This window comes from Rattus norvegicus, chromosome 6 (genome assembly GCF_036323735.1).
Source record: "Rattus norvegicus strain BN/NHsdMcwi chromosome 6, GRCr8, whole genome shotgun sequence".
NCBI lineage: Eukaryota > Metazoa > Chordata > Mammalia > Rodentia > Muridae > Rattus > Rattus norvegicus.
In genome coordinates, this window is record NC_086024.1 from 33,447,144 (window position 1) to 33,469,566 (window position 22,423).

Genomic DNA, 22,423 nt, shown 5'->3' on the forward strand with positions numbered 1-22,423 from the left:
CCTGTCAGAGCCATAGCCACACTGCTAGCTTGGATTTTGAATACTGAAAGATGATTTTTGAAAATATTTGGGGCTGGGGATTTAGCTCAGTGGTAGAGCGCTTGCCTAGGAAGCGCAAGGCCCTGGGTTCGGTCCCCAGCTCCGAAAAAAAGAACCAAAAAAAATAAATAAATAAAAATATTTAACTAGTTTTTGAACACAAAATCCTCACGCTTTGAGAGGATCACGTGGACTGCTGAGGCAACAGACCTTTTCCAAGCAGCTCAGAGAGTAACCCAGACTCTTCCATTCTCCCCACTTTTATTTAAATATAATCATGGCTGAATCAACTGAGGATACAATTCAGTGTATTGAGATCGCTTTTAAAGACCCATCCCTTACTGATCCAGATACTGACCCCAGCACCCCAGAAAAGAGCCTTTACTTGGTACACAAAACTGAAACAACCAGCATCCTGCTTATCTCCAGGGAGCTCTGAAGAAGCAGGCACAGCCTGTTGAGCGAACCAGCGCCAGCCTTCCTGGGTTCGGGGAGCGTGTCTGTTGGTTCTGAAGGTGCAGCTGACGTCAGGGCGAGTTGCTGTAGACAGCCCTGTGTGGAGTAGGGCATGAGAACCCGGCCAGGTTAGCGCTCTGAGGTCACTCACACAGCTACACATCCTCACTCCTACGCTTCCCAGAACTGTGGGGACTTTAGTCCTCACTAGGAGCAAGTGTGAGTAGTACTGAGTCCCTATCGCTCAACAATCAGGATACCTTAGATTTAGGACACAGGAGCGCTCAGAATCTGAGTCCTATGACTTTGATGACTAGAGAGGGTAGAGCCAGCAACCCCAGTTGTCTTCTTCACCCAGTGACCCAGATCTGCCTCTGAGGAGGTCAAGTTCTCTTCCCAATGAAATGTAAGCCCAGCTTTCTAGAGGACATGAGGAGACTCCTCCTGTCACCAGGAAGCAGATAGCCCTCACACAACTACAAGTCTCCCCTTGGTGAGGAGTTCCTGTCAAACCCCTTCAATGCCCACAGAGGCAACATGCAGATTTGACTCCCGCTGCCATTCCTGAGTATCTATGAGGAGAGTGCCCCCTCACACTCCTGCAGGAGTGGACTGAACTTGAATAAACCCCTCATACCTTTGAGCTGGGGACTGCCCCCAAGCCAGCACAGAGCCCTTTTGAGCAGCAAATACTGGGAGATGATACAGTTGTCTTGCTGTTAAGTGTTTCAACGAAACAAAAACACCACACAGACCTCCTAGATGACAGCCAGAACCTAAACTCTAGCTGCTATTGTTTGGATATTCCCTGCCATAACTTCCTACCTAGAGAGAAGCTACGCCAGCAGTATTTTCAGTTGCATGTAAGAGGTGAAGGGGTGAAGCTCTATGACCACTGGAGGCCTGACCTGGATGCCTGCTGCAAGGAGGCCAGATGCTTCCCCAGGATCTCAGCTGTCATCACTCTTCTTCCCACAAGTGGTGTCCCCTGCGGACTGTCTGCTGCCGCCCAGGAGCGTGGTCTCTGTGCTCGGGTCCCTAAAGCCTGTTCACAGAAGAAAGGGGCTGTGTGTCAGTTAAGCAGACCCCATGAGAGGAAGGACCCTGCAGACCTATCCTCGCACCTAGCCCTCCTTCCCTTTCAGACAGGTTCCTGGCCAGTCTGCTTGCCTCACCTCTGTGAGGTGATAAGCCTTCCATTTCTTCATCTCCACACACCTTTATGGTATGCAGAAGTAACTAGCTGTCCCCAGAGCAATCCCCTCACTGCGTTCAGTCCCTCCAGGGACTGCCTTCCTCAGCACCTTTGCACCCTACAGTTAGAGACAGCCATGTGACTGGGTCCTGAGAAAAGAACTTACTGCCTTCTGTCCTGTCCCACATAAAAACGTTTGCAGGATGAGTACTCAGAAGCCAGGTACTGAAGATGGCAAAGACCCCAAGGTGCTAAAGGGGGACAGCCTGCTGACCTGCAAATCTACTGACTACTGGTATCTGGACAGAAATGAGACTTGCATCTAAAACACTCTCTCGGGCTGGAGAGATGGCTCAGCGGAATGATTAAGAGAGAAAACACTCTCTCCAGTTTTCTTATCTTACAGTGACAGCAGGGAGCCTCCTCTACCATGATGTAGAATCCACATTGGGGCCTAAGACACATGAACTGTATCAAAGGAAAAAGCTTCTACACAGCAAAGAGGAGAGTGGAGAGTGAAGACAGATGGGGGCAGACAGACACACAGACAGTAGGATGTGTATACATAAACTCCCATCCCAGCAGCCATGTCCAGCTTGTAGAGAGAGGACTACAATGACTGAGGATCACAGGAACAAGGCCCAATGCAAAAAACAAAAGCATAAGCATCAGGAGGGCTTTTGCTATTTCTGTGTAACTTGGTAACACAGTTGTTGAGTGTGAGCTCTGTAGATAACAATGTCCTGTCTCAATATCTCAAGATTGGATCTGCCTGAAGGGAGACTTTATTTCTAAAGAGACCTAAGAATATCACAGCTGAGTATAGGTTGAGTCACAAAACATCTGATTACCTGCTGAGACTAGAGATTTGTATGCCCAGCCCTACACGGAGCACCATTCTCAATGCCCCACCAACCACCATCAAGGCTTGGGACACTGAGGAAGAGGAAGGGTAGAATCTGAGAGCCAGGAGTAGTGTCACAGCACCAGAGAGGCAGAGGCAGGTGAATTGCTATGAGTTTGAGGCCAGTCTACATAAGGAGTTCCAGGATAGCCAGGGCTTCATAGACTGTCTCAAACTATATATAGATCTAGATATAAATACACAAAAGAATGCATGTGTGCGTGTGTGCATGTGTGTGTGTGTGTGCATGCGTGTGTGTATGTGTGTGTATCATAATGGAGAGCAATGCTACAACTTAGCAAGGCTGTGGCCTTCATGAAGTCACAACAGTGAATTAGTCAGTCCAGCAAGAATTCTGGCAGAGCTGGTGGGATGGGGGTGATCACAAGACCCCATGCCTCACTGAGGGGCTATTGGCAGTTTATAGCTGCTGAGGAAGGGAGAGTCTTCTTTGCTCTAATGTGCTGCAGTAGTAGGTTCCCCACAGTGTGGGTGGCCCCACAACCTTAGGTATATGGGCAGCGCTAACCGAAATTAGCAGGTTATCCAAGGAGAAGTAGACGATAATGACATGAATTTGGGAAGGGGCTATGTTGAGAGTGGTTTGGGAGGGGGAGTTGGGAAAACTATGGGGTAGATATGATGTTTCATTGTATATGTGTATGAAATACTCAAAAATAAAGTTAATGTAACAATTTCTGAGGTTCAAGCTGGAGAGGGACCCGTTCTGGCTTTCAGCATGAGGCAGAGGAGACAGGAGCGGCCTGTAGAAGAGACATCCCCTGTGTGCTGTGTGCTGCAGTCCCAGGGCTCTAAACTGCAGGCTTCAGGGGAGGAGAAGGGGGAGAGAAAGAGGCCAGGAGCCTGTGCAATTGTTAGCCCTGTATGCAAAATCTGTGCTGAGAAAATTCCTTTTTAAGAATTTTTAAGAGCTCACTGTGTCTCCATCCCTTCTCATAAGCTTCCTTATTAAATTTCCTATTATAACTTAATTAAGAACAGTTTTTGTTGCTGCTTGGGTAGTGTTTTAAGATAAAAGTCTTGCTATGTATCCAGGCTGGCCTCAAATTCTTTTTCATTTTTAAAAATGTTATTTTAGGTGTATGGGTCTTATTTTATGTGTATGGGTGTTATTTTATGTGTATGGGTGTTATCTTGTATGTATGGGTGTTTTGCCTGTGTGTGTGTTCGTGCACTATGCACATGCAGTATGCACAGAGACCAGAAGAGGGCGTCAGATCTCCTGGAACTGGAAAGTTGTTAGTCCCTATGTGGGTGCTGGGAATCATCCTGGGTCGTCAGAAAGAGCAGCCAATGTTCTTAACGGCTAATTCATCTCTCCAGATGCTGGTCTAGGAGTTTTCTTTCTCCTCCTGCCAGAATCGCAGGTGTGCACCATCGTGCCCGGCTACTACGAGCAAAACAACGTTTGATCTGTTTTCAGTGTACTGAGTAGGGAATGGTAGGAAACTGTCAGAGGACAAAGGGTGGGAAAGAGGAGAGTGAAGTTACTGGTGAACCAGCTCTGGCCAGTCTTCTTGGCCCTCACCTTGTAAAGAGAGATCCTCACTTGCGGGGCTCAGGGACCCACCTAGGCTGTTTCAGGTCTCCTCCCTGCTTAGGCAAAGGAGTTGAACTCCAGGTGTCCCATCACCTCACTGCAGGAAGTGAGCGCTCCCTGTGCCTCCGCCCTTCCACTCCTCACTTTGGCTACTGTCTCCTCTGCTCTGCTCCTGTCTCCTGGCTTTGCCAGGCTGGCACTGGTGCTCCCTGCTTGGTGGGTATTGCAGCCCCACTCCCAGACCTCAGCTTACCAGGCCCTTCTTTTCAGCCCCTTTGTTCTGCTGGCTGAGCTTTGAGGCATGGAACTGCCTTTCAAAACCAAGCTGGCTTCGATTAACAGTCTTCTTCTCCTCCTTAGGCAGATGGGGCTTTAACGCATAGCTCACCTTTTCAGAACTGAGGAAAAAGAGAAGAAAAATCATCTCAACTGGGCACAAACAACTCCACCATCAAACATTATTGAATGAACATAATGTTCATTTTGTAAAAAGAAAGGGCTGGCTAGACATCACTGGTGCCTGTCCATCTGCTCTGCTTGGGATAATGTTCCCTAATGGTTTATATGGGGATGCTGTGGACCTTTAAAGGACGAGGTTAGAGTAGGAGGTGCTGAAGTCTGGGGGTGAGAGGGGCTGTGGAACCCTGGTCTCTTCCTTTCTCTTTCTCCCTGTTTCCTGAGCAGCCTAATCCTACAATGCTACCCTATCAGAGACCCAAAACAATTGAGGCTACTTGATTGCAAACTTTATCCTTCCAAACTATGGGCTAAATAAACCTTTGGTCAGCCGAGTGCCACAGGGGACCCAGGCTAACACAACTATCAGCTGAGTCGTGAGACTTTCTCCAGCTGGGGCTGAGGCTGCACGTCAGTCCTGAGACCAGGCTTGGAAGGGAGCCATCAGGCAGCCTGTGGATATTCAGACCAGGAAGCCAGGGAGAGCTGCACATCTATCTCCTTGGCAGCACAGGCACAAAGCAGAGAGAACAGGAACAAAGCAGCTCATCAAGGAGAAGCGATGGTGAGCAGCACAGCCTCAAGGAGGAGAGGACAGGGGCTGTGGTCCTCAATTAGCCTGGCTTCTTGCTGATTACATAAGGGGACTCTCTAATGTGCCCTGCCTTCTCCACTGTTTTACTTGACAAAGATTCTGCTTTTTGCAATCAACTGTCCCTGGTTAGCCTAGTGTTTCACTCTAAGTTCTTTCTTTCACTAAATAAGGCTCCCTCTGGACACGTCCTCTCAGAGTTTGCCTATCCCTACTAAGGAGATAAACCTGCTCTTTCCTTGTTCCTTATCTGTCTCATAAGAATTTGTTCCTTGCCTATCCACTGGAAATAGGACACAGCCCAGCTGTTGTGGGTTGCCCTACTGCTGTCTGTATTTGATGTTAATTAGGAGGGGCTGCTCCTAATGAGGAGTGGGTCACATCCTCAGATGACCTCACTGAACCTTCTCCCCATTCTGACTGGTCAAATAAAGGCTAGAGCCTGTGGCTGGGCAGTGGAGGGGAAAGATGGGACAGGAAGTCTCAGAGAATGGAGGAAGAAGAGGGGGAAGGAAGATAGAACAGAACCACATGGCCTGGAGAAGCCACAAGTAACAAGAGGTCTCATAGTTGGGGAATAAATCAATATAGTGATAGATCTGCTCAACAGAGACATATAACTTATGAATATAGTAGCTATATTATATGCTCTTATATGGGCTTATGGGGCAAGAAATTACCACAGCATCCAGCACTCAAGGTCTGCTTGATGAGGGGTCATTACATTTGCCTGTGTTAACATAGCAGGCGACCAGCTATGTTACTGGTCCAAGAAACCCAGACAATATTACTGATGCCAAGAAGTGCATGCTGACAGGAGCCTGATGTAGCTGTTTCCTGAGAGGCTCTGCCAGAGCATGACAAATACAGAGGCAGATGCTCACAGCCAACCATTGAATGGAGAACAGGGTCCCCAATGGAGGAGTTACCCCATAAGAACAACAATATCAGCCAACTAGAGCTCCCAGGGACTAAACCACCATCCAAAGACTATACATGGACTGACCCATGGCTCCAGCTGCATATGCAGCAGAGGATGGCCTTGTTAGGTACCAATGGGAAGAGAAGCCCTTGGTCCTGCCAAGGATGGACCACCCAATGTAGGGGAGTGTCAGGGTGGGGAGGCGGGAAAGGATGGGTGGTTGGGTGGGGGAGCACCCTCATAGAAGAAGGGGGAGAGGGGTTAATGGCTGGGAAACTGGGAAAGGGGATAACATTTGAAACGTAAATAAAAAACTATCCAATTAAAAAAAACATAGCAGGCAATGAAGGAACAAAACACATGACAGCCTGGCACACAAGAGAATTGTAACCAGTTGATTTAACCCAGAGCTGTGTGACTAGTACGTATTTCTTTACTTTAAGGAAAAGGGCTGTCTAGGCTTCTTTGGCTATAAGGTCCAAACTCCACTCTGAGGGTTATAGGAAGCCACTGATGAGTTTTCCTTTGGGAAGTGGTCCTTCAACGTTTTAGGTGGAAAAGGCCAGAATAAAGGTAGGCTAGCACAGTGTGACCTCGAAGACTGAGGAGCTGAGAGGGAGCATGGAGAGAGGACAGTAAGAGAAAGCCTCCTCGCAGAGAAATTCTGTAATTGTTAGTGTTTAAATAAAAATGGTCTTAACAGTGAAAGAAACTGAGCGCAAGGGCAGGGGATGGAATGAAGCAGCGCTGCTCTTTCTGGGGACGCAGGATAGAGAAGTGAAGGGTGGCCACCTGTAACCCAGCACTCGAGAAGCAGAGCTGGGGTGGAGAGCGTAAGGCCAGGCTATGCTATAATGCAAGACCCTGCGTCAGAGCAAAGGGGGAAAGTGGATGTGTGCCTCCATGCAGGGGAAAGCTCTGCCGAGTGTGTCTACTGCAACAGCCAGAAAGAAGCACACATCTACTTGGACTGTTCCTTACTGTGCAGTCACTGGACAGCTAGGAGCAGCGCCAGAGAGGGAGAGACTTGCAGGAGGGAGTGCTTGTCTGTCTGTCTGTTTGTTTGTTTGTCTTTGAGATCCACTCACTTCTATGTTTTGCCTCTATGTGTATCTATGTATCACATGTATGCAGTACCCATGGAGGTCAGACGAGAGCATTGAATCCCCTTGGAGCGGTAGTTATGGACAGGTGTGAACTACTGTGTGGGTGCTGGGATTTGAACTTGGGTCCTTTGGAAGAGCACCTTCCCATACAGCCTTACTTCCCTAACAGTGAGAATTGTCTCCAAATACTAGTCTGTGGGCAAAGCCAGTCCTAACGAAGTCCTCAGTACAAAGCATTTTCAGGTCCCACATACCAGTAAGTGCCGTGTATATGCTTCATGTATGTGGTGCTGGGAATAGTCAAAGGTATTCTTACTTTGTTACTATTACACATACTTTAATTTTCTGGCTAGATATAGAGAAATAAAAATGATTTGTAAATTGACTTTGTACTTGATAATCATTTCTAAACTTTATTAGTTTTAATACTTTAATTAATTGAGAATCTCATACATGTATCTATACAATGCACTTTGTTCACGTCACCCCTTACTCCTCCCTGTGGGATGATGTCACAGGTGAGGCAGGTACAAGATAGGAGGAGGCCTGCCATTGGACGAGAAGGAAGGATGGGCGGGAGAAAAGTTTGAAGGAAGAGGAGGAGACTGGAATGGAAAGGAGGAAGAGACAGGAGGGAGAGAGAGAGAAGCCGTGGCAGGACAATATGGCGGGTGATGTTAAGATTCCACACTGTATGTTACAAATGTTTTTAAGGGATGAATGTGTATTGGGCTTTGTATGTTTAGGTGGGCAATTATATCTTATCAATTGGGTCAAAGGTTCTTGTGTTGTGTGTTCTTTCATGTAGTGATTTAAGTGTAGGAAAGTGTGTGGCGGCTGGTCTGGGCCGCCACAGAGTTGGGATGTGTGTTTCTGGCATGGAAACCTGCCTTGGGAACTAGATAGGTAGAGAGATTGCTGCCGGGTTCAGAGAGAGGCCTTCGACAGTGTGATATGGGATGGAGCAGAGCAGGTGAGAGGCTTTGCTGACTGAGAATTAAGATATCCAGCAGATATCTTGGGGCACTGAGATGCTGGACCTAAGTGGGGTAAAAGACAACCATATTTTTTTATCTTTTATATTTTTACTACAACATCTCCCTTAGCTCCTCCCAGATTCATTCTTCGTCCCTCACCCACTCCCAACTTAATGTCCTTTTTTTTCTTAAATAACCCACTAAGTCTGATTTGTGCTGCCCATACACTGGTGAGGGGTGGGGGTTATCCACTGCAGCATGGTCAACCTACCAAGGGCCACGCCCTCAGGAAGAACGTATTCTCCTTCCTAAAATCATCAACTGGGCTGGAGAGATGGCTCAGTGGTTAGAGCACTGACTGCTCTTCCAGAGGTCCTGAGTTCAATTCCCAGCAACCACATGGTGGCTCACAACCATCTGTAATGAGATCCGATGCTCTCTTCTGGTGTGTCTGAAGACAGCTACAGTGTACTCATATACAATAAATAAATAGTAAGAAAAAGTCATCAACTGTCAATAGTCCTGTAGGATTCCTTTACTTTTAATATTTTATTAATATTTCAGAATAGCCAGGGCTGCACAGAGAAATCGTGTCTCAAAAAAAAAAAACAATTATTTATAGACTTCTGAGTTTTTCTATGTAGAGTATTATCTGTTAAATACAAGGGGATTTATTTACTGTTTTCCATTTTTTTTTAACCTTTTATTTCTTTCCCTTGTCTTATCAATGAAGATCTCTGGCTCCAAGCTGAACTAGAAGAGTGAGTTTCTTTGGTTCATAAGCTCATAGGGAAAACTTTGTTTTGCCATGATCTCTACAATTTATAGAACTCTACTGAAAATTAAGTAAGTTCATTTCTATCTCCTTAAACTGTGCTAATTTGGGGATTGTGACTAGATTTTTAATTATATTAATTTTTTACATTTAGTGAAACCATTATGACTCTTTCTATGTTAATGTGAAAAATCACAGTGGTTTCCAAAAACTACTTTGCTATACACACTTAAAAATATATTGACTCTACCACCGGAGCCTAGTGGTCACCAGCCCCTTCCCTCCTCTGGGCTCCCTTTTATTCTCTTTCTGGATCCTTCTAGAGCTCCTCTTCCACCCACCCCACAGCTCACCCCCACCCCTCCCTGCTAGCTGGCTTACCCGGCTCCCTTGTACTTGTTTCTGCCACAAGGCTTATTCTGCACGAATCGTGCATGAAGTCTCTGCCTGTCTCTGGGAACGGTGCAATGGGACCTGAGCGGGAACTGGGGTGATCTGGTGAAGAGGAGACCCTTCTCAGTTTCTTTGGCTTCTTTTTGTATGCCAGGCTGTTTTCCTATAGGAAGACACGAGCAAAATCAAACTCTTTAAAAACTAGTCCGGTGCTCTTGGGGGGGACTGTTTGACACTTAGCTGTGTCTGCAATGCAGCCTCTGGTTGGTCGCAAAGCACCTCTGCCACGGTGGTAACTGGGTCCCTTTGCTTCTCTGAGCGCTTGCTGTTTTTGAAACAGACATTCACACAATGGAGATGGTTTGGTCTACAGAAATAAAAAAGAGAGAGAGACTCTTGAGGTCCCCACTACAGTTTCTGGTGAGAGTTTAAATCTGGAACCAAGTGCAGGAGTGTGACCCTTACAACACCAAAGCCAAGACTGAGGACTGACGTCAGCCCACAGCACCATGATGAGCCTGCCTGCCTCCGCTGGTGGGGATGTTCCACTGAGGGTAAGTGCTGATCAGAGACAGGCCTACCCACACGGAAGACACCGCCCTCTGCAGTGAATCACCACATCGGTCAGTATTTGCTCAGCCAGTCCGTGCTACACCAAGGCCAAGCTCTGCCCTCATGGTTTCTCAGTGCAGAACAGACCAGAGCCACCAATGGTAGCTTGGTTATGAGAGGCTCCACTCATCCCTCTAGGGGCACAGACAGTGTCCTAACCAGTCCTGGGAGGGAAAAGTCCTCCTTGGAACACCACCCACCGCTCTTAACGTGGCGAGAAGAGCAGGGTAAGGAGCATGAGAGTACTGGGGTATGGGAGGCACAGAGGCCATTAAAAGAGGTGGGTGTCCTCCCATAAGATAAGCCTCAGGAAGAAGGCTCATTCGATCTTCTCCACTCCTCAAAGATCCCATGCTTTCATTTCAAGACACTTGGATTACTTCCGCAGTTCCAGCTCTTAGACATTTAGGAATTAATATCCGATGCATATTTTCTGAAGTTATGTCTCTAACACTCTACCTACACTCTTCCATGTTTCTTGTAAATACCAAGGAGCAAAGGTCCTATGGGACACTCTTGGAGCCAGCAGAGTTAAATTTGTTACTGCAAACAGGGACATGAATTCCTGACCTCAAAGTGGAAAACAATTTTAAAGCCAGACGCTGGGATGCTGTACTTCTATAAAGTCACAACAAAGAAAGAACTATCTGTCCCTAAGCTTAGTGGTCACCTGACTGCATGGCCATGCCATCCCCCTCTCCCACTCACTCTCCGGGCCCTGCTCAGAACTGGGACTTGCCGTTGACCCCAGCCTGGTAAGCAGAGCTGAAAGGTCAGCCTGGGCAGTGCTGGAGACTCTGTGCTTCTGGACCAAAGGAGCAGGATACAGAGTCTCAGGCACCATCACCTTCCTCTTCTACCTCCAATGTGGACCTAATGCCTGGAGCTGTGAGCAGCATCGGGTACACGTTAGGACAGCAGAAGAGAACAACAGGAGAGAAAGAAAAACAAGAACATCATAGCTAAGTAAAGGAAATGATAAAACCCAGTACCGGTTCATTTGTGTGCTTTAAGCAGTATTCGTATTTCACTTGACTTTTTCCAGGTCTTCTATATGAAAATAATTTTTCTATGATTCTCTGCTGAAGGGGCTGTGCCACATTTTCAACCCATTTCTTATGCAGCATCTCTTTCCTTCTTTCCTTAAAGACAGCCTCGTGCTGTAAATATGTATCCAACTTCTAACAATGTAATATAAAAAGACAAATTACAAACATTTTCACTTATTACCATTTTCTTAGTGAGGGAGGGAACACCCGCTCCTAAGTTCTGCAATCCTTTCTGCCTACTCCTTCCATCAAGTGACTGGACTGCAGAACAAACTTCAGAAAGAACACAGGACAGGAAGAAAATATGGAAAATTCTAAATCTCTCTGCACCTTCGGATTGAACTGTTATCCAACTCGTAAACCAAATTAGATTTTCCTAACTCACCAAATTCTTATTTCTTTCTACAATTTTCAAAATGTTACCCAGTCACACATTCCATATCTAAGATTCGCTGCCACAAGGTCTGTGCCTGGATGGAAAGAGCAGCTTCAAGTCAGCAACCTAGCAAGTCACTACATTTGCCCAATACCACTCTCTGCCCTCTGCTGCTCTGACACGCAAGTGAGAAGTTAGGGCAAGAGACTAGTCACTGCCTAGCCCAGCACTCTCTCACAGTGTAATCAATAAACTGTTGCGAGAGAGAATGTAATTTATGACACAATAAAAATGCCAAGGAATTATTATAATACTAAATTTCAACCTTTTAGATGAAAATTAACTCCTTTAAAGCTTGTTAATCCCATAGAGATTATTAATCACTTAACTGGTCATTACCCTTAAATACTAATTAATTGCTGGCGGTTTTATATAGTCCAATACAAAATGGGAAAGTAAGGAAAAGAGGCAAGTTTTGGTAGAAAAAATGCTCTGTTTAGTACAAGACCAAAACGGGGAGCAGCTAAAACAGTCACTCAGACTTCTCAAGGGCACGCAGGGACATTTCAGTGACCCCACAAGGAGATTCTCAGTGCTCCTTGGCTTCAAGGTGTGAACCTGAACCAGCAGTGCCTCATTTGGCCTGCAGGTGAGTCTCTGGCATTTATTACAACTGAATGCTGCCGTCTCCCGGACTCACGTGCTGGCTGCGGTTTCCAGGTGGTGAGGCTATAGGGTAGGATGGAAACTTTAGGAGGCAGGGCTGGCAGATGGAGACTCTGGCCCCTTCATCCCTTCCGCTTTGCTTCCTGGACACCCAGAGGTGAGCAGCTCTCCCACTGCCTGCCACCATGCACAGCTCTAGCACAGACCCTCAGTATGGATAGCCCCTGTGAGAGAGTCCCTGGGTCTCTGAGCCAAACACATCTTCCCACTTGGAAGCTTTTTCATCTTCCCAGCAGAGCATGGGAGCCGCAGCTCTTGGCCAGGCCGCTTGGCATTGCACCAGCTCCTCAGGACAGTGTGAAGCCAGAGCTTACCTTCACAATGTAGTTTTCCCTAAACAAGATTGCATGCACAGCTTCGTCGATGTCTTCTCTAGCTAATTCCTAAAATCAAAATTGAATGGTAGGTCAAAAGTTCTGAAGGAACAATCAGAATGACAAATACCAGGGCGATATTCCAATATCGCTAGTACAAATCTAATGCCTGTATCTAAAAACATAGTTTTAACTTGTTACTGTGGAAAGATTTAAATTCTATTCTCCATGAACCCACAACCTAATACTCACTCTTACTTCATATAAACCCCTACTCATTTTTCTGTCCTCCACCTAGACTAATTTGAAACCCATCCCTGACATTATATCATTAAATTGTATTTTATTAATGTTCCGAGAAGCTGGGGCTGGAGAGATAGCTCAGTTGTAAGCACAGACTGCTCATGCACCAGATCTGAATCCCTGCACCTGCGTCCGGCAGCTCAGCTCACAGCTGCTGGAACTCTAGCTCCATGGAATCCAACACCTCTGGCCTCTGGACGCTGACCTCTGGACGCTGGCCTCTGTAGGCACCTGCACTAACGCACACTTTTACATAAAATGAGCGCTCTCTCTCTCTCTCTCTCTCTCTCTCTCTCTCTCTCTCTCTCTCTCAGACATTCTTATAAGTATCTCTTAGGAGCCCCTTGAAGCGTTGCCTTCTGCCAGGTCTCTTCGTACATCAAAACCTCAAGGGCTGGGGGTGTGGTTCAGTTGGTGGGATGTCTGCCTGGCAGACATGAAGCCTTCTAAGCTCTCAGTTCAAGCCCTAAAATGGCACAAAATAGGTGTGGTAGTGTTAAAGGCCAGCCTGGGTTACACGAGGCTCTGTCTCAGAAAACAAACAGCAGAACTCAGAAAGTTCAATTTAGAGCTCAACTCAGAAAAGTAGAAAACTCAACTCAGGGAAATTGGCCCAGAGCCTCAGAGCTGTGCAGAAGCAAGACGTTTGCATTATGAGTCTGAGAACGGCAATGTACCAAACGCTCACTACGGTGTTTTGTCATCACCGTGAGCAGCTCAGCAGTTTTCCTACTGACATGCTAAAAGAGGAACAACTGGAAAGGCCATGCAAATCCGGAGTCTAGAAGACAGACACTGTTACCTAAAATAACAGCCCCTTGTGAAAACTCTTAGAAATTCTTAAAATTTTGTTATTCAACTGTGGCTCCTCCTTCAGTCCTGCCTCGCTGAATGTACCAAAACCAACTAAATCCTAACTCAGGCACAACCCCTGTAAAGAAAAGAAGTCTCAGAAGGAGAGTCGCATTTCTACACCCATAACTTGTGCTCACATGAAATCCAAAGTGCTATCTGATCGACTCATTGGACATTCCCCAACGTAAGTTCTAGAATATGTACAACTTTACTTTAAAGCCTAGTCAAAATTATCTTAAGATGGCAAAGGAGAAAACGAATATAAAACAAAATCCCCGATACTATACTATAAACACAGAATAATCACTATTAGAGAAGCACAAACACATATGCTGGTAAGTGTCATTGCTATTCTTATCACGTGGTTTAGCCTTCTTAGTAAGATTATAGGAAATGAACACATGTAATATACAGTCTTGGCCAACAACTCTCTTTATGAAAACAGTTAGCTAGGAAGGATAGCACATAGCTTTACTCCTACCACTCTGGAGGCAGAGCCAGGATCTCCAAAAGTTCTACGTTAGCCTAGTCTGCATAGCAAATTCCAGACCAGCTAGGTCCACTATAAAACAATAATAGTGACGGTAGTGGTGGTGGTGGTGGTGGTGGTGGTGATGAGAAGCTGTCAAGATGGGTCAGCCAAGGTAGCAGCTCTCTGCTCCCAGACCCGGTGAGAGAGAGACCCAACCGCCTGGTCAGGTGGGCACTCCTGAGGCTGCAGAGCGGAGGAGACCACCAACACTGCTCACCCCTGCCCACATCCCTGGCCCAAGAGGAAACTGTATAAGGCCTCTGGGCTCCCGTGGGGGAGGGCCCAGGAGCGGCAGGACCCCTGCCTGAGACACCGCCGGAACCTGAAGGAAACAGACCGGATAAACAGTTCTCTGCACCCAAATCCCGTGGGAGGGAGAGCTAAACCTTCAGAGAGGCAGACAAGCCTGGGAAACCAGAAGAGACTGCTCCCTGCACACACATCTCGGACGCCAGAGGAAAAAGCCAAAGACCATCTGGAACCCTGGTGCACTGAAGCTCCCGGAAGGGGCGGCACAGGTCTTCCTGGTTGCTGCCGCTGCAGAGAGCCCCTGGGCAGCACCCCACGAGCGAACTTGAGCCTCGGGAACACAGGTAAGACCAAATTTTCTGCTGCAAGAAAGCTGCCTGGTGAGCTTGGGACACAGGCCCGCAGGAACAGCTGAAGACCTGTAGAGAGGAAAAACTACACGCCCGAAAGCAGAACACTCTGTCCCCATAACTGACTGAAAGAGAGGAAAACAGGTCTACAGCACTCCTGACACACAGGCTTATAGGACAGTCTAGCCACTGTCAGAAATAGCAGAACAAAGTAACACTAGAGATAATCTGATGGCGAGAGGCAAGCGCAGGAACCCAAGCAACAGAAACCAAGACTACATGGCACCATCGGAGCCCAATTCTCCCATCAAAACAAACATGGAATATCCAAACACACCAGAAAAGCAAGATCTAGTTTCAAAATCATTTTTGATCATGATGCTGGAGGACTTCAAGAAAGACGTGAAGAACTCCCTTAGAGGACAAGTAGAAGCCTACAGAGAGGAATCGCAAAAATGCCTGAAAGAATCGCAAAAATCCCTGAAAGAATTCCAGGAAAACATAAATAAACAAGTAGAAGCCCATAGAGAGGAGACACAAAAATCCCTGAAAGAATTCCAGGAAAACATAAATAAACAAGTAGAAGCCCATAGAGAGGAGACACAAAAATCCCTGAAAGAATTCCAGGAAAACACAATCAAACAGTTGAAGGAATTAAAAATGGAAATAGAAGCAATCAAGAAAGAACACATGGAAACAACCCTGGATATAGAAAACCAAAAGAACAGACAAGGAGCTGTAGATACAAGCTTCACCAACAGAATACAAGAGATGGAAGAGAGAATCTCAGGAGCAGAAGATTCCATAGAAATCATTGACTCAACTGTCAAAGATAATGTAAAGCGGCAAAAGCTACTGGTCCAAAACATACAGGAAATCCAGGACTCAATGAGAAGATCAAACCTAAGGATAATAGGTATAGAAGAGAGTGAAGACTCCCAGCTCAAAGGACCAGTAAATATCTTCAACAAAATCATAGAAGAAAACTTCCCTAACCTAAAAAAAGAGATACCCATAGACATACAAGAAGCCTACAGAACTCCAAATAGATTGGACCAGAAAAGAAAACCTCCCGTCACATAATTGTCAAAACACCAAACGCACAAAATAAAGAAAGAATATTAAAAGCAGTAAGGGAAAAAGGTCAAGTAACATATAAAGGCAGACCTATCAGAATCACACCAGACTTCTCGCCAGAAACTATGAAGGCCAGAAGATCCTGGACTGATGTCATACAAACCCTAAGAGAACACAAAGGCCAGCCCAGGTTACTGTATCCAGCAAAACTCTCAATTAACATTGATGGAGAAACCAAGATATTTCATGACAAAACCAAATTTACACAATATCTTTCTACAAATCCAGCACTACAAAGGATAATAAATGGTAAAGCCCAACATAAGGAGGCAAGTTATACCCTAGAAGAAGCAAGAAACTAATCGTCTTGGCAACAAAACAAAGAGAATGAAAGCACACAAACATAACCTCACATCCAAATATGAATATAAAGGGAAGCAATAATCACTATTCCTTAATATCTCTCAATATCAATGGCCTCAACTCCCCAATAAAAAGACATAGATTAACAAACTGGATACGCAACGAGGACCCTGCATTCTGCTGCCTACAGGAAACACACCTCAGAGACAAAGACAGACACTACCTTTCAGAGTGAAAGGCTGGAAAACAACTTTCCAAGCAAATGGTCAGAAGAAGCAAGCTGGAGTAGCCATTCTAATATCAAATAAAATCAATTTCCAACTAAAAGTCATCAAAAAAGATAAGGAAGGACACTTCATATTCATCAAAGGAAAAATCCACCAAGATGAACTCTCAATCCTAAATATCTATGCCCCAAATACAAGGGCACCTACATACGTAAAAGAAACCTTACTAAAGCTCAAAACACACATTGCACCTCACACAATAATAGTGGGAGATTTCAACACACCACTCTCATCAATGGACAGATCATGGAAACAGAAATTAAACAGTGATGTCGACAGACTAAGAGAAGTCATGAGCCAAATGGACTTAACGGATATTTATAGAACATTCTATCCTAAAGCAAAAGGATATACCTTCTTCTCAGCTCCTCATGGTACTTTCTCCAAAATTGACCATATAATTGGTCAAAAAACGGGCCTCAACAGGTACAGAAAGATAGAAATAATCCCATGCGTGCTATCGGACCACCACGGCCTAAAACTGGTCTTCAATAACAATAAGGGAAGAATGCCCACATATACGTGGAAATTGAACAATGCTCTACTCAATGATAACCTGGTCAAGGAAGAAATAAAGAAAGAAATTAAAAACTTTTTAGAATTTAATGAAAATGAAGATACAACATACCCAAACTTATGGGACACAATGAAAGCTGTGCTAAGAGGAAAACTCATAGCGCTGAGTGCCTGCAGAAAGAAACAGGAAAGAGCATATGTCAGCAGCTTGACAGCACACCTAAAAGCTCTAGAACAAAAAGAAGCAAATACACCCAGGAGGAGTAGAAGGCAGGAAATAATCAAACTCAGAGCTGAAATCAACCAAGTAGAAACAAAAAGGACCATAGAAAGAATCAACAGAACCAAAAGTTGGTTCTTTGAGAAAATCAACAAGATAGATAAACCCTTAGCCAGACTAACGAGAGGACACAGAGAGTGCGTCCAAATTAACAAAATCAGAAATGAAAAGGGAGACATAACTACAGATTCAGAGGAAATTCAAAAAAATCATCAGATCTTACTATAAAAACCTATATTCAACAAAATTTGAAAATCTTCAGGAAATGGACAATTTCCTAGACAGATACCAGGTATCGAAGTTAAATCAGGAACAGATAAACCAGTTAAACAACCCCATAACTCCTAAGGAAATAGAAGCAGTCATTAAAGGTCTCCCAACCAAAAAGAGCCCAGGTCCAGACGGGTTTAGTGCAGAATTCTATCAAACCTTCATAGAAGACCTCATACCAATATTATCCAAACTATTCCACAAAATTGAAACAGATGGAGCACTACCGAATTCCTTCTACAAAGCCACAATTACTCTTATACCTAAACCACACAAAGACACAACAAAGAAAGAGAACTTCAGACCAATTTCCCTTATGAATATCGACGCAAAAATACTCAATAAAATTCTGGCAAACCAAATTCAAGAGCACATCAAAACAATCATCCACCATGATCAAGTAGGCTTCATCCCAGGCATGCAGGGATAGTTTAATATACGGAAAACCATCAACGTGATCCATTATATAAACAAACTGAAAGAACAGAACCACATGATCATTTCATTAGATGCTGAGAAAGCATTTGACAAAATTCAACACCCCTTCATGATAAAAGTCCTGGAAAGAATAGGAATTCAAGGCCCATACCTAAACATAGTAAAAGCCATATACAGCAAACCAGTTGCTAACATTAAACTAAATGGAGAGAAACTTGAAGCAATCCCACTAAAATCAGGGACTAGACAAGGCTGCCCACTCTCTCCCTACTTATTCAATATAGTTTTTGAAGTTCTAGCCAGAGCAATCAGACAACAAAAGGAGATCAAGGGGATACAGATCGGAAAAGAAGAGGTCAAAATATCACTATTTGCAGATGACATGATACTATATTTAAGTGATCCCAAAAGTTCCACCAGAGAACTACTAAAGCTGATAAACAACTTCAGCAAAGTGGCTGGGTATAAAATTAACTCAAATAAATCAGTTGCCTTCCTCTATACAAAAGAGAAACAAGCCGAGAAAGAAATTAGGGAAACGACACCCTTCATAATAGACCCAAATAATATAAAGTACCTCGGTGTGACTTTAACCAAGCAAGTAAAAGATCTGTACAATAAGAACTTCAAGACACTGAGGAAAGAAATTGAAGAAGACCTCAGAAGATGGAAAGATCTCCCATGCTCATGGATTGGCAGGATTAATATAGTAAAAATGGCCATTTTACCAAAAGCAATCTACAGATTCAATGCAATCCCCATCAAAATTCCAATCCAATTCTTCAAAGAGTTAGACAGAACAATTTGCAAATTCATCTGGAATAACAAAAAACCCAGGATGGCTAAAGCTATCCTCAACAATAAAAGGACTTCAGGGGGAATCACTATCCCTGAACTCAAGCAGTATTACAGAGCAATAGTGATAAAAACTGCATGGTATTGGTACAGAGACAGACAGATAGACCAATGGAATAGAATTGAAGACCCAGAAATGAACCCACACACCTATGGTCACTTGATTTTTGACAAAGGAGCCAAAACCATCCAATGGAAAAAAGATAGCATTTTCAGCAAATGGTGCTGGTTCAACTGGAGGGCAACATGTAGAAGAATGCAGATCGATCCATGCTTATCACCCTGTACAAAGCTTAAGTCCAAGTGGATCAAGGACCTCCACATCAAACCAGACACACTCAAACTAATAGAAGAAAAACTAGGGAAGCATCTGGAACACATAGGCACTGGAAAAAATTTCCTGAACAAAACACCAATGGCTTATGCTCTAAGATCAAGAATCGACAAATGGGATCTCATAAAACTGCAAAGCTTCTGTAAGGCAAAGGACACTGTGGTTAGGACAAAACGGCAACCAACAGATTGGGAAAAGATCTTTACCAATCCTACAACAGATAGAGGCCTTATATCCAAAATATACAAAGAACTCAAGAAGTTAGACCGCAGGGAAACAAATAACCCTATTAAAAAATGGGGTTCAGAGCTAAACAAAGAATTCAGAGCTGAGGAATGCCAAATGGCTGAGAAACACCTAAAGAAATGTTCAACATCTTTAGTCATAAGGGAAATGCAAAGCAAAACAACCCTGAGATTTCACCTCATACCAGTGAGAATGGCTAAGATCAAAAACTCAGGTGACAGCAGATGCTGGCGAGGATGTGGAGAAAGAGGAACACTCCTCCATTGTTGGTGGGATTGCAGACTGGTAAAACCATTCTGGAAATCAGTCTGGAGGTTCCTCAGAAAATTGGACATTGAACTGCCTGAGGATCCAGCTATACCTCTCTTGGGCATATACCCAAAAGATGCCTCAACATATAAAAGAGACACGTGCTCCACTATGTTCATCGCAGCCTTATTTATAATAGCCAGAAACTGGAAAGAACCCAGATGCCCTTCAACAGAGGAATGGATACAGAAAATGTGGTACATCTACACAATGGAATATTACTCAGCTATCAAAAACAACGAGTTTATGAAATTCGTAGGCAAATGGTTGGAACTGGAAAATATCATCCTGAGTGAGCTAACCCAATCACAGAAAGACATACATGGTATGCACTCATTGATAAGTGGCTATTAGCCCAAATGCTTGAATTACCCTAGATCCCTAGAACAAACGAAACTCAAGACGGATGATCAAAATGTGAATGCTTCACTCCTTCTTTAAATGAGGAAAAAGAATACCCTTGGCAGGGAAGGGAGAGGCAAAGATTAAAACAGAGACTGAAGGAACACTCATTCAGAGCCTGCCCCACATGTGGCCCATACATATACAGCCACCCAATTAGACAAGATGGATGAAGCAAAGAAGTGCAGACCGACAGGAGCCGGATGTAGATCGCTCCTGAGAGACACAGCCAGAGTACAGCAAATACAGAGGCGAATGCCAGCAGCAAACCACTGAACTGAGAATAGGTCCCCTGTTGAAGGAATCAGAGAAAGAACTGGAAGAGCTTGAAGGGGCTCGAGACCCCAAAAGTACAACAATGCCAAGCAACCAGAGCTTCCAGGGACTAAGCCACTACCTAAAGACTATACATGGACTGACCCTGGACTCTGACCTCATAGGTAGCAATGAATATCCTAGTAAGAGCACCAGTGGAAGGGGAAGCCCTGGGTCCTGCTAAGACTGAACCCCCAGTGAACTAGTCTATGGGGGGAGGGCGGCAATGGGGGGAGGGTTGGGAGGGGAACACCCATAAGGAAGGGGAGGGGGAAGGGGGATGTTTGCCCGGAAACCGGGAAAAGGGAATAACACTCGAAATGTATATAAGAAATACTCAAGTTAATAAAAAAAAAAAAAAAAAAGGATGGGTCAGCCAAGCGCAAGGCCCTGGGTTCGGTCCCCAGCTCCGAAAAAAAGAACCCCCCCCCAAAAAAAAAAAAGATGGGTCAGCCAGTAAAGGTGCTTGACACCATGCCTGACCCCCTGGGTTCAATCTCTGGGACACACTTGGTCCAAGAGATTGGTCCAAGACTCCTGAAAACTGTCTTCTGGCCTCCTGTCCCTGTGTGTTTGTTTGCCTTTTGCATACACACACATTCAGATAAATATAGTTTAATTTTTAAAAAGAGATCTAGATAATCTGTCATTGATAAGTCATTCTTTGAACTTTTTTTTCAGAAAATATAGACATGTTAATGATTCATAGCAGCTTCAATGAAATCCACTGCTCACAAATGCAAAAATATTAAACTCGTATTTCACAATTCTTATTGTCACCATGGCAAAAGGGGCAAGAAAAATTCTCAAGAGTTTTCTTTACAATGAGGCAAACGGTAGAATCCTGTAAAACTAAAGCAAAAGGGCAAGTTCTGGGCTGTCACGCTTGCCTACCTAGGCTACCTACCTGGCAGCCATGCTGTAGTTCAGGATGGCTTTTGGTCAAATTTGTACCCAGGCATTTCCTGGATCCTTCAACATACCTAATCTGAGTCATGAAATATTAGAAATATACATGTGGTTGAGGCCAAATTGGTCCTAAATTCAAGGGATTTTGTGTCCCATTGAAAGATGCCTCAAAAAGAAAATCAAGAGGCCTTGAAGTACTTTCACTCTAGTGAGCCCCATGTCAATCTTGACAGTGGATCCACAAAAGGAGTTACCACTTGGCCTCAGATAAATTAGCTTGCTTCTCATGAAAAGGAAGGAAGGAAGGAAGGAAGGAAGGAAGGAAGGAAGGAAGGAAGGAAGGAAGGAAGGAAGGAAAAGGACCACCCCCCCCCCCAAAAAGCTGTGCTATGTTACCTTCATTAGAGAAACAGACTCTGGCTCTGGCCATTCCTTTAGTTTCTCCACACTGAAATGTTCATTACAGTTGGAAGATTTTGTGTCAGCCATAAGTAGTAGAATCCCTGAACAAGAAAAACTGAGGAGACTTAGTTAGTCAATGTGGAAAAAGCATGGCCTTAGGGACTCGGAACTAGGTTTGGATGCCCTTCTTTCTTGTGTCCTAGAGACCCTCCCTCGCTATCCTGGGACGGAAGCAGACATTACTGGTTGCATAGCCCGATGCTGAGGGTGAGGCTCAAGGCAAGGAGGGATGGCTGCCTCAGGCTGCAGGCTTCCCCTCCAAAGGATGTTCCTGGACTGGTGAGTGGGTAAGGAAGTCAGTCTACCTTAGGCCTCAGACGGAAGCTCTTGCGCTGGTGGCTCCACCTTAGGTCCCACAAGCCTCCCCAGATGGTTACTCCTGCGCTGCTGACTGGTTACTTCAGGCCCACAGGCCTCCTCTCAGACCGATACTCCCAGCGCTGTTCGCTGGTCACAGCAGGACACAGGCTTCCCCTCCCAACAGTTGGACGCTCATGTGAGGGTCACTGATCACCTCAGGCCTACAGGCCTCCCAGGTTGCCTCAGGGCTGACCTACTCTCCCGCTGGTGGCTGCCCTGTTCACATTGCGTGAACAGCCAGTTCCGGTGGGTGGGTCT

General features: G+C 45.0%; 1 protein-coding gene across 3 annotated transcripts; it reads right to left on the reverse strand.

Moving 5' to 3' along the window:
* Positions 1-283: 283 nt before the first annotated feature.
* Fam228a (family with sequence similarity 228, member A) lies at positions 284-22,410 on the reverse strand. Of its 3 annotated transcripts, none has more exons than XM_006239858.5 (9): positions 22,111-22,410; positions 21,740-21,860; positions 12,454-12,522; positions 10,981-11,169; positions 9,656-9,743; positions 9,365-9,539; positions 4,409-4,553; positions 1,404-1,540; positions 284-591 (listed from the first exon to the last, which is right to left on the reverse strand). In XM_006239858.5, the coding sequence occupies exons 2-9, from the start codon at positions 21,830-21,832 to the stop codon at positions 567-569; spliced, it is 921 nt and encodes a 306-aa protein (XP_006239920.1). In that variant the 5' UTR covers positions 21,833-21,860; positions 22,111-22,410; the 3' UTR covers positions 284-566. The 3 variants fall into 3 exon arrangements, with proteins under 3 accessions (XP_006239920.1, NP_001014096.2, XP_063117950.1); NM_001014074.2 differs by having other exon boundaries at positions 21,740-21,846; positions 22,111-22,394; XM_063261880.1 differs by lacking the exon at positions 21,740-21,860 and having other exon boundaries at positions 22,111-22,249.
* Between the last annotated feature and the right edge of the window lie 13 nt (positions 22,411-22,423).